General features: G+C 46.3%; 1 protein-coding gene across 6 annotated transcripts in view; it reads right to left on the bottom strand.

Moving 5' to 3' along the window:
• Nucleotides 1-1,527: 1,527 nt before the first annotated feature.
• Celf6 (CUGBP Elav-like family member 6) overlaps nt 1,528-12,121 on the bottom strand; it is a 32,750-nt gene continuing 22,156 nt past the window's right edge. Inside the window, exons 4-13 of one of the 6 annotated variants that reach the window (XM_047539441.1) lie at nt 7,881-8,009; nt 7,693-7,772; nt 7,378-7,521; nt 7,127-7,259; nt 6,897-7,043; nt 6,623-6,685; nt 6,299-6,379; nt 6,069-6,212; nt 5,322-5,477; nt 1,528-1,601 (exon numbers count right to left, since the gene is read on the bottom strand). In XM_047539441.1, coding sequence (XP_047395397.1) covers nt 5,350-5,477; nt 6,069-6,212; nt 6,299-6,379; nt 6,623-6,685; nt 6,897-7,043; nt 7,127-7,259; nt 7,378-7,521; nt 7,693-7,772; nt 7,881-8,009 — 1,049 coding nt within the window. In that variant the 3' untranslated portion in view covers nt 1,528-1,601; nt 5,322-5,349. Of the gene's footprint in view, nt 1,602-3,047; nt 4,641-5,321; nt 5,478-6,068; nt 6,213-6,298; nt 6,380-6,622; nt 6,686-6,896; nt 7,044-7,126; nt 7,260-7,377; nt 7,522-7,692; nt 7,773-7,880; nt 8,010-12,121 lie in introns of those variants that run through there. The other 5 variants (XM_047539440.1, XM_047539444.1, XM_047539442.1 and 2 more) reach the window with 5 other exon arrangements.

The raw sequence follows: 12,121 nt of genomic DNA, 5'->3' as shown, positions 1-12,121 counted from the left end.
CAAAAGTCTTTGCTCCTCATATCCAGGACACCCAGGTTGCATCCAAGGAGAGAAATTCATTCTAGGAGCCCTGCTGAAGGCTAAAGACTCTCCTGACAGTCCCTAAGCTCTGGAGGTTATCAGAGAGCCCCATATTCAGTGTCAACTGAAAGATTCTCCTCAGGCATCCTTTGGTGATTGACCTCAGTGTGATACAGGTCATATCTGGAGGGAAAGGAGTGAAGCAAGCTGCCTATTGCTGGACAGAATGAGCGTATTCTTGGTTGCCTCAGTACTGTCCTAAGAATCTCCTTGGGGCTGAGACCCAGGAGCCAGTACAACTCAGGGATTTTATTATTATTATTTACATATATATATATATATATATATATATATATATATATATATATGTATCTGGGATTGAACCCAGGGGGATTTAACCACTTAGCCACATCTCCAGTCCTTCTTGTATATTTTTATTTTGAGACAGGGTTTCGCTAAGTTACTTAGGGCCTTGCTAAATTGCTGAGGCTGGCTTTGAACTTGTGATCTTTCTGCCTCAGGCTCTTGAACCACTGGAATTACAGGTGTGCACCACTGCACTTGGTTCCACTCAAGGATTTTGACTGTCTGGTGAGGGCCAAGGTCACTGGAGGATGAATGGGCCATGAGTCAAATAGGAATTCTGACTGTATGAGCACCACCATAAACAGGCCACTATGGAAGCTATGAAGTTGAAGGGAGGGGAATGGTTAAAGTGTGATACTAGAGATGTAAACCACATTTCTGAAGGCTACAAAAAGACTCTAGGAAGAAGACTCAGCAAGATTCTTGATGATGGTTACTAGTTCACAGAGAACCCAGGAATCAGAGAATCCACATATCAGGTAAAGAGAGATCAGGGAATGCTGGATTTCTAAGGCAATCTTTATCCCAAAACCATGTCAAAGGGAGGTGGGATATTACAGTTATAGATGGGTCATCTTAGGGATGTCCATAAAGAACAATGGATAATAAAGGAAATATTTCCCCCATGGAAAGGACCAAGAGCAATTGATTTTATTGATCAAGAAATTGACTCCACCGTCTAGAAGGATGTGCTATATGCTGTAGATTAGAATAGATTGTTTTCTCTTCTCGCTTATTCCAAATGGAAGAGTTTTTTTAAACTGTATTCCATCTTGGTTACATAGGTGTAGCTAAATTTATCTTTTATCTATAGATTGCAAAATCTTAATAAGTCACATCCATACCTGATCAAGAATTTCACATCACTAAGAGACCCTGAACTGAGTAAAGCAACTAGATATGATACCGTTTTCTCTACAATTGAGAAGTGGGTGAGTATGTTTTTGGTTGAGTTTAGGATCACTGCATTGTTAGGTAGGCACATTTTTGAAATTGTATGCTCATTAAGAAAAGTTTAGGTGGATGAAATAAAGGGTGAAATATAATGGACACATTTTGCTTATCTTCCCATCATTCCTTCCTTTGGGGACCCATTTCTCTTCCTTCTCATAGTCCTGGTGAAGCTGTGAATTATGGTGGCCCAGTCTTCCATCCTAGAGGTAGGTGCATGTCCAAAACTGGCCAAAGTCTTCCCTAGGATTTCAGAGCTAGAGCTAGTTAGACCAAAGAGAAGGAAGTAAAGTCAAGAGATAGAGTAATCATCATTTGAACCTCTAGACATTTATGTCTGAAGGCAGACACATCCTTTGATTTATCAGTTTTGCACACCAATTAATTTCCTATTGGCTTAAGCATGTTTGAGTTTTTGACACTTGCAACAGAAAAAGTTCAGACTAATACATGTACACACAAACAGAGACACAAATACCATGTGTTCAAATTTGAACATTATACAAGTCTTCCACAATCTTATTAGGGGTCGGCAAACTTTTTGTCTAAAGGACAAAATAACTATTTTAGGCTTTGTGAGCCACATATGGCCTTTGTCTCATTTTATTTTTCTTTGTTTAGAAAACACTTTAAAAATATAAAACCCATTAGTTTGTATATAATATAAAATAGGCCATAGGCCAGATTTGGCCCACAGGTCCATAGTTTGCTGACCCCTGGTCTAGAGCACAGCAACCTCTGATGCTATGGAGTTAGTTGGCCAGTTCATAGTTCAAACCCTAAAGTATGAAGCAAAATACCCTAAATGTCATTTTGGTGCAAGTATCTCAACATGACTCAGTAATGAGTTAAGATTCAGGGTAGAGTTTGAAAGGGGTAAATCTTATCTTGTACCCATTATCTGAAACATGGTAGAATAATATGACAGAAATAAATGGTAATCATTATTATTTCTTGGTAAATAAAGATAATTTTTCAAAATGATGCAGCTGTCCAAAGGCTTTGTCCAAATTTGTCTCAGTTCATCCTTGGTGACACTCCTACTTCTTTTGTTTGTTTGTTTCTGATGCCAGGGGTTGAACCTAGGGGTGTTTAACCACTGAGCCACATTCCAGCCCCTTTTTTATATTTTATTTTGAGATAGGGTCTTGCTAAGCTGCTTAGGGCCTTGCTAAGTTGCTGAGGCTGGCCTAGAACTCATGATCCTCCTGCCTCAGCCTCCTGAGCTGGTGGGATTACAGGTGTGTGTCAACATACCCAGCATACTCGCCGTTCTTAATATCCTTTGGGAGACTTTCTCTAATCTCCCCTGCCAATAAGCCTGAGTTTAGTTTTCTTCTTCTTGCTGGCACAGACCCTCCGTGGCTCTTCATTGTAACTGCATTCATGGCCTATCTTTCCCCTTACTCCAGGTATGTGACCTGCACCTAGGTCCCAGCACCCAGCGCCATGTTTAGCACCTAACACTGAGAGCACCCTATGCCTATAGGTGAGGATCTGTTCAAGTGTACAGGGGCTACGTGTGTTTGGGGTGCTCCAATTATGTGTCAGCATTATGCTGGTATACACATCCCCTCAAGAGTGGTTCCTCTCTCAGTTGAAAATTACTGGTGGATGTACACTCTGCCTTACCTGGTAATGTTATTTTTGATTCCCATTCCCTCCAAAAATGAGTCAAAGACAAGAGGAACAGGTGGGAACAAGTTTTCTTAGAAACCATTATGCAGGAAGAATCTTCTGACCCCACCCCACATCCATTACTGTCTGAATGTTATCATATCAGAGACCTCCAGCCTCAGCAACATCTGGGGACTACAGAGCCCCCACAAACAGCTGGGGCCTCAGACTAGGCTTATTCATTTCTATGGGGTGGAGGGGAAATCATCCCCCTGGAAAAAAGAATGTGCAAGGCCCTGTGGGCACAGGAAAGGCTGACCAAGGCAAGGTGAATCACGGTGTTCTAAGCGGAATCTTTTGCCCATCTCACAGAAGCAGGCAGGAAGCACCACCATTGATCAGCTTTATATGGCACCCACTGGATACAACGGACAGACAAAGACGGACAGACAGAGCACACACCACTTCTAAGCTGAACACTGCTCACCGTCTAAAAGCACCTTGGATAAGCACATATGAGACACTCTTGCATAGGAAAGATGTACTTTTTAAAGGAATGAAGAAGTATTTTGGCAAAACATCTACTTCCCTCCTAGGTCCTGGGTAAAAAGGGACCCCTAATTCTGAAGCTTCTACATATTGAAAATTATCCCCTTCTCAATGGCAGTATATACAGTAGCAAACCTTCCAAGTCTGTTGTCACAGCCCTCTACATATATCTTGAATCTACTTTACAGGTAGGCAAACTTAGACTAAGAGACAGAAGGTGGCCTGGAGCAAGGGGACACTGGGGCTGGTTCAAGGGGAGGAGAAATAGGAGATGTCTCAGTTCAGCCAAAGGCAAGGCCTCTGTCTATCTGGACTGACTGGGATGAAAAAATTCACGTGACCAAAACTCCCTCTTTCTTCCTGTCTGGAGAAACAGTGGTTCCAGGGGAAAACCATTGATAAGGAAAGGAAGATTACCACTTCTGCTGCCCAGGAGGCCTTGTAGGATGACAAAACCAGGGTAGGCCTGAATTCCTCTTGGGATCTCCTCAGGGATGACCTCTGAGGCTGGAGATTGGAGATTGTGTGTTCACTGCTTCCATAACCCTCTTGTTACCTGGACCTCAGGTCCTTAATTATCTTTAAAAGGGAAGGTGGGAGTGGTTTAAGAGGGGATAAGACACAAGACAATCTTTCCACAGCCTCCCACTGCCTAGGCTGAGGCTATCGAAGGTCTCCTTCACCCTGTCTCCTAGGGATATTTAAAGGCAGCTTTTATGAGACTCTATACTGTCTTTTTTATTTCTCTTGTGTTTTTTCTTGTTTGTTTTAGTTTATATAGATATAGATATATATATATTCTTAAAAAAGCAATAGTCCTTTGGTCCCTAAACTCTAAGGAATGATATGATTTTGAAAGAAGTTAATCTGGGCTTCCCTTGTGGAGAAGCCCTTGGCACCCCCAAGGCCTTCTGCTGGTTCCCCAGTCAGTCCTCAACCAGCCCTAGCTGCCCTGACAGCCTGAGCTCTCTGCCACAGGTGCAGAACAACCCACTTGATAAGAACAATCCTTGAGTGGCCTGAGCCCCAGGCACCAGCCTCGGGTCTGATCCACTTCCATCTGCAGCTGCTCCTTCCGGAAGGGCTGCTCCAGCGTTTCTGTGCTTTTTCTTCCCTTTCTTCTCACTCTTCAGTTTCTGTTGTTGGGTATTAATTGATAAGGAGAGAGGGGGGAGGTAAAAATCACCCTAGAGGGAAAGACAAGAGCAGCCTGCCCGCTTAGTGACAATGCCGATGCCTAGCAGGGTCTCTCTTCCTGGCAGCAGCCTGGTACACTAAAGCCAGATCCTGGGTCCTAGGCAGATGACTCCAGCCAATGCCCCTGCAAAGGGTTACTGGGGCAGTTTAAGTGATGCAAGGCCAGGTGAACCTTCAGGGATAGTGAGCACATCTCTAAAAGTTGCAGGCAGCCTTCTAAGGACCCATTACCTAGTCAGAGACTAGAACTTGTCACCTCTGTCCATCACCCACCAGGCCCTGCCTCTTAAGTATATTTGCTTCTCTCCCCTCATCTCCGAGTTCACTGTCATTACCTCAGCCCTCATATCTTATCTCTTCTTCGTTCAAACTCAATGGTTCTCCACCACCTAGAGACTATAAGACTACAAGAGGCTAAAAGACTCTTCAAAAACTAGCCCAAATCTCACTCCCAGGACCCTCTCCAGGGCCTTTCCTGTATCTCCTGTGGAGACAGGAATGTTGTCTCATTTATCTCATTCCTCACAATGAAGGAAAAGCACAAAGTCTCCATTCAAGGATTCCTTCTAGTCCTGGCTCCTCTTTTTATCCTATTTGCCTGGCATCCATCTGATACTCACCTTTCTGTGGCTGGTTAGTAAGAGCAGATCAGTAAGGCCGGTTGGCATCCTTAGGCCTCTTTAGCTGGACCTTGAGCCTCTTCATGCCAATTTGAAAGCCATTCATGGCCTGAATAGCAGTCTGGGCACTGGTTGGATTGTCAAAACTAACAAACCCTAGGCATGAGGGTGGGCAGAGAAGTTAGCTGTGAACCTGCCTAGCAGGGCCTCCTTTCTATTTGACTGACCCCCTCATTTCCCAAGTTCCTCAGGCCAGTTCCACCAAATATTTACCCCCCCCCATTTTTATGTGTATACATGCATACACAGAAGAAGCACACTCATAAGGGCAGATGGTCTGTGATTCTTGGAAGGATGGGAGGTAACTCTGTGGGAGGAGCAGGGTAGGGTGTTGGTTGGGTCTTTCTCTGTCTTTCCCTGGCTTGGGTTGGCTGTTGCCCTCTACTACTCCCATTCTAATCTTCAGAATTGCAGCTGGAGTTGGAGGGCATCTCTGGTCCCAGACAGATGACTTTGGCTCTGGTCAAACTCCAAAGCTCTGTCTTGATTGAATACCTTAGACACCTGAGTTTCCTAAGTGAACATGAAAGAAGGCTTGTTCTTGGTCTAGGCTTAGCCCCATCTCTGGTCTGTGATCCCACTTTGTGCCACACATGCAGTTGCTGGAAACCACTGCCTTATTGTAGGGTCTGTAAGGGGATTCTGGGGCCAGGAGTGGGAGAAGTCAAGGTATAGGGCTCAGCTCACCAAAACATTTGCTCTGGTTGGTGGCTCGATCCACAAAGACTTTGGCAGAGACAACAGCTCCAAAGGGCAGGAATGTCTGTATGAGTTCTGCATCACCAAACTCCTGAGGCAGGTGATAGATGAAGAGATTACAGCCTTCGGGGCCTGCAGGAACAGTAGCAGGCTGGTTCAGGGAAGGGACCCCGAGTCCAACCCCACCAGGCTCTGATCTCCAGCCCCCAGTCCCTCACCTTCTCTTTGCTGCTGGGGCAGGGCTGAAGGCTGCTGGGGAAAAGCTGTGCTCACTGGGGCATAGGCCGACGGATAGGCTGCTGGAGACAGAGGTGGGAGTGGGCAATGATCCCCAGGAGCCATCCCCCAAACAGGACCCAGGCCATTTTTGATCAGTTCAAACCAGTCCACCATAACCCTTGTCCCAAGAGAGCTTTTTGGGGTATGGGGTGAGTTGGATGGGAGGGTTGACTCCTCAGAACAGAGACTAAACCTCCCCACAAATCTCCCTATTTCTTTCTGGGGCCCTTCAACCCCCCAGGCCGCGTAGCGCCAAGTGAAACCTGCATAGTGGTGCATCCCAGCGTAGGCCTGCTGCAGGGGGTCAGCCACACCAGGGCTCTGGGCTGGGGAGAGAGGGGCGCGAGGCCCATGGTGAAGGCGGGTGGGCAGGGTCAGGTGAGAGACAGGGAGTGTGGGAGGTGGTGGGCTGTTGTGAGAGGCAGCAGGGATGATGGGGGAGTCCCTTCCCCAAAGCAGAGCCCTGCCCCCCATTCCCTGCTCACTACTCCAGTGAAGGGAGATTTGGGCAGAGAGGGGTGGGTTGGGGTGGCCCACCTGGATAAGGGGAGAGCCCATTATTGTAGAGAGTGTCGGAGCCTGGCTGCCCGTTGGTCTGGGGAGTCAATGGGCCGAATCCATTGACCCCAATTGTTGCTGGAAGGCCGGCCAGAGCGCCAGGACCGCTGCCAGGCTGAGAGTTGGCTGTTGGTGGTGAAAGAGGTGTGAGTCAGGCTGTGGGCCACCCTCCCCTCCCCAGCTGCTGCTTCAGGGTGCTGGAGTCATACCTGTTGCAGGCAACAGTGGCGCAGCCACCAGGCTGAAAGCCGCCACGTGCTGCATCTGGGCTGCCACTGCGGCCACTGGGCCTAGGCCTGGGCCCTGTGCAGCTGCCAGCAGGGCCGCCTGGTGCTGCAGGATCTTTGGGAAAGAACAAGGGCGTGTTGGAGGGTTTCGCAACCGGCAGCTGCGTTGGCTCTCAAATCCCTAATCTGGCCCAGCCACCTGCCCACTGGTGCTGCCTAGGCCAGGCACCTACCGCCGTGGTGTAGGCGCCACAGGCCCCAAGCGGCAGTGGTGCCGGGTGGAAGGCGCCCAGCTGGCCAGCCATCTGCTGCATCCGCCGCAGTGCTCGCTCGCGGTCTGTGTCCGCCAGCTTGACCACGAGACTGGACGAGGCGCCCTGGACGGGTAGGGCAGGGTAGGCCGCAGTGACTGGTCCTGACCCCAGCCCGGACTCTGGGTCAAGCGCCTTTCCCATCAGGCCCTTGGCCCAGGGTACCGAGCACATATAGGAGGAGAAACCCATCCCCACCCCACTGACCTCACCCTTGGCCCAGGCACCCGCCCTCACCGCCATAGTCCGGCTGCCGTGCAGACCCTGGATGGCCGCCTGAGCTTCCCCTTGACTCCCGAACTTGACAAAAGCACAGCCTGGGGCAGGATAGAGGGATGGGTGGCTCAGGCCACAAGGGCCAAAGGATCATGTGGCCCAGACTGTGAAAACGTCACCAGGTAATCCCAGTGAGCAGTTCAGGTCACCTTTACTGGTGCCGTCAGGACTCCGCAGGACTGTGCACTCCTCAATATGACCGAAGGGCTGGAACAGGCGTCGGACATCCTCCTCACCCTGCTGCTTGCCCAGCATCCCCACGAACAGCTTCCGGTCCTCTGGGGACAAAGCCATGAATGACCTGAGACTCCAAGTCTTCCTGGACTCCCCAGAGTAGACTGAAGAGCTTGGGAAAGTAGCTCACCAGTCTAGCTTTTATGGAAGAAGTGTTGGAAATGAGAAGGCCCTGGGGCTCCCAGGTTGGGTCTCTGAGGGGCAAGATGACTTATAGGTAGATCTAGAGGAAAGGAACTCAGCTCAGATTTCCATCAGGAAAACCTGGTTCCTGGAGAAACCCAGAAAGATTCATTGTTGCTCTTGTGGGGAGTGATACTGTCTTGATACCTTTGAGCCAGTAGATCCCTATATGCATCATTTTATGTTTAGCCTTTCTGTTGTTAGTTTGAGAAATGCTGTTTCAGACCTTCCTGGAGGTATTAGAGGAGGGGTGCTCAGAGAAGGCCTTTGTATTCAGACTGGGCCCAGAGAAGTACACCTTTGCTGGTCAGCCTGGTAGTAGTGGCTAGAATTAATGTCCCTTCCTGCTCAAATCAAGAAGAGTTCGGAATTAAGAGAGCAGAAAACAGTTGTTTTATTCTACTGCCTCATCCTCAGACACTGAATTGTGGAATGATGAATCCTCACCACCAGCACCAAATCCAACCTGGTGTTGTTTCCCAAAGGCCTATAGAAGGAGCTTGGGTTTCTGAGCTGCCAACATTACCATTTTCCCCTTTATACTTGATGAATCTCTAATCCCTTTCCTTAATTCCCACTTCTACCAACACATCCCATCCTCTAGCTTCCAGGACCCTCTCTGAAACCTGTTAACTCCTCCATGACTTCCCTTGTCCTCTTACCCTGATCTTTTCCCCAAGTGTTCATACTATGGAAAAACAAATTCTGCCCAGAGACCTAGATGACCATCTTAAAACAAGTCTGATCCCTCTGTGTACTTGCTGTGGGAGTGGCAGAGTTGCAGGAAAGAGACTGTAAGCTAAGTCTGTGTTCCCCTGAAGAAAACTGGAGAGTTAGGGTTAGAAACCAGGTATTAACTGCATATCTAGCAAGTTAGGCCTCTACAACACTAGCCAGGATCCTGGGATAGAAGGTACAGCCTACTGACCTTGCTGGTTAAGTCTAGCTCCTCTTTGCACTCTGAATTTGGGGTGGGGCTTGCCCATGTATGGAGTGATACATGTTAGAAGAGAAGGGGTGGGGGAAATATGGCTTCAGGCATCATCTTCAAGATCTTAGAGCTCAGAAAAAAAAATACATAGTAAACTCCTTTACTCTTTGACAAGCTTGGTTAGGCAGATGGGGGTCCTTGAATTCTGTGTACAGGGAAAACAAGTCTGGTGGGGGACACAAACTGAAGTCCCAATGACAGTGAAATGGAAGTATAGACTAAACAAAGTTAGCAATGGAGGGAAGCCCAACAAGGTTAGGTGTGTGTCCATATTTCAAGTGGTTTGTTTGGGATTTGGCCTTAGCTGCCCTGGGGATCCTGAAATGTTTGTCAGTGCTGTGTCTGTGTGGTGGGCAGAGGTTGCAGTGCATATGTGGCAGGTAGAATGTGTTCCAGCAGAATCCACCCTCTGTCCAAAGAGGTACTTCCCAGTGATCCTGCATGGAAGGGGATGGATAATGCACTTGTGGTTGAAATTCTGAATGTACCTTTTTGTGGTGAGAGTACAATCAGTGGGTGTTCTTTGCTTCTGGGGGTGTTAGCCACAGAATAGTGCCCTTGGAATGGATCTTTGATTTCTCAAACTTTTTTTAAGTGGTGGAATACATTGTTCCAATAAAAATATTAGGATGAGGCTCAAAATGTAGGGGGAAAGTAGACCTTCTCTGACTGAAGCCAGAAAAGGAGGACTGAAGTCCCTCCTGCTTAATCTTTCCCTATTACCCCATAGAGGGGGCTCAAAGGAAAGCCCTTTGAAACCATTAACATAGATGATAAAGAATAGAGGTCCAGATAGTGTTCAGGGGGATCTGAGATCATCCTGTTCAGAAACCTGAGAGAACAGGAAAAGGCTTTCATGAATCTCAGCCAATCTAATGTTCATGATTTTGCCTTGACATTGGGGAACAGGTCTGTTCTGAGCTATGACACTAAAATATGACAGTGTAACAGCAAGAGTCCTAGAAGGGACTAGAGAAGATCTTGGGGACCTCCACAGTCATGAGAGTGTTCACAGAGTCCTAATTTAGCTATAGGATGTGTTATTGGATAGGGTCTATAAGATATTGATGGCTCCCAGATAAGATAAGATGTCATGCCATGTGGACCAGAATCCTATTAGCCCATATGTAAGGAGAGAGATCACAGGCTGAGATGAAGCTCCCAACACAAGAAACAAGTTTGTATGGAAAATAACAATCTGATCCTTCATTTGTGCTTCCCCTTGTTGCTGTTTCTGCTTATGATGGTCAGCTGAAGCTCATGTCATAGCCCATGAAATTCTCTGATCCTTTTTCCCCAATGAGACTACATTGAATTAAGAATTTCCATTTTCATGTCAAAGTACTGACCCTATGTTTCTGGACCACTGGGCTACACAGGACTTGACACTGAAATGATCACCTATAATGGGCTAGAATCTATGTTACCTATTTCCTAGATATTACCTTGGATGTAGTATTGTCTTTTCTACTTTACAGAAATTTGATAATGTTTGCCAGGAGCATGAGCTGGGTCACAGTGACCACGAGCCTCAGGTAATCCAGAAATAGTGAGATAAATTTCTCAAGAGACCTGATCAAAGAACGTACAGGCTATCCCTGAAAGTAACCTCCAAATTCACATTCCTGAAGATGTGGGACTGATTGATGCCTACCTAGAGAGATGTACAATCTCCTCTAGGTCAAACTCTACCAGTTTGGTAAAAAGAGAATATAACAAGCATGGCATTATGGTCCATGCCTGTAATCCCAGCTACTCTGGAGGCTGAGGCAGGAAGATTGCAAGTTCAAGGCCAGTCTGGGCAACGTAGTGAGATGCTGTCTCAAAATAAAAAGGGTTAAGGATATGGCTCAATATTGCCTAGCATGTGCAAGGCCCTGGGTTCAATCCAGTACCAGGGGAGGGCAGAGGAGGATGCTACAAGGGGCAAGTCAGAAAAATCTGAATAGGAGCATCCCATGGGTTGTGGGTAGGTCCCTAAAAAAATGGGAATATCAAACATGGAGGTTCAACCTTCCTTGAGTGGAAGGAATTAGAAGGCACTATCAGTCTGGAGATGAGACATAGTTGGAAAGCCATACAGTTGAATGGTATAACTGCATTTTCCTGTTTTCAATTAATGTGTACTCCTTGTTCCTCTCTAAAATCATTTTTAAAACCTAAACAAGTAGCTTAGACTCACACAGACTACTCCATGAAAATGCCTTTCATCATGGTCATGTGGGTCAGGAATTATAATGCAGAAAATGATAGGCTCAAGAGTCCGTAAATCCAAGTCAAGTCAGTCTAGTTCATCTTCCTTAGAAAGAGCACCAGGATGATGTTCAAGAAAGGAGGTTTGTGCCTGAGGTGTCCAAGTTTCTGGTTTTTAAACCCCCTTATGACCACTCACCTCCATGTTGATTTGGTTTCATGATTGTAGGGACAGAGTAGGAAAAGGTCTCAGCCTTTGAGTATCAACCATCAAACCTATCCTGAAAATACTAGTCCACCTTTCAGTCCAAATACCATCTCATAAAGTCCTGCTGGTGGCAGCAAAGAACCTCTCCTCTGGTGTTATTAGTGATGAGTGCAGTAGAAGAAGCCAAGGAAAACAAAGAAAATGAATGAAGGAATATCCAGGACAGGCAGAGTCTCCTGATATGATAAAGATAAAAAAGGACCTTAATTTTAAAAACAAATAATCCAAAGCCTATTAGAATAAATAAATGAATTCATCTAAGTTGCAAGATACAAAATCAATGCTCAAAAATCTGTTGCATTTGTATACATTAACAATCTGAAATGAAAATTAAATAAACAATTCCATTTACAATAGCATGAAGAATATTTATAAACATGTGTACACTGAAACTACAAACTTGCTGGAATGAATTAAAGAAGACAAAAATAAATGGAAAGACATCCCATGTTCATGGATTGGAAGACCTAATATTGTTAAGGTAGCAATACCACTACAAACAATTTATAAGTTTAATGTAA

Source organism: Sciurus carolinensis, chromosome 2 (assembly GCF_902686445.1).
Source record: "Sciurus carolinensis chromosome 2, mSciCar1.2, whole genome shotgun sequence".
Lineage (NCBI taxonomy): Eukaryota > Metazoa > Chordata > Mammalia > Rodentia > Sciuridae > Sciurus > Sciurus carolinensis.
This window is presented reverse-complemented; position numbering and strand designations above follow the sequence as displayed.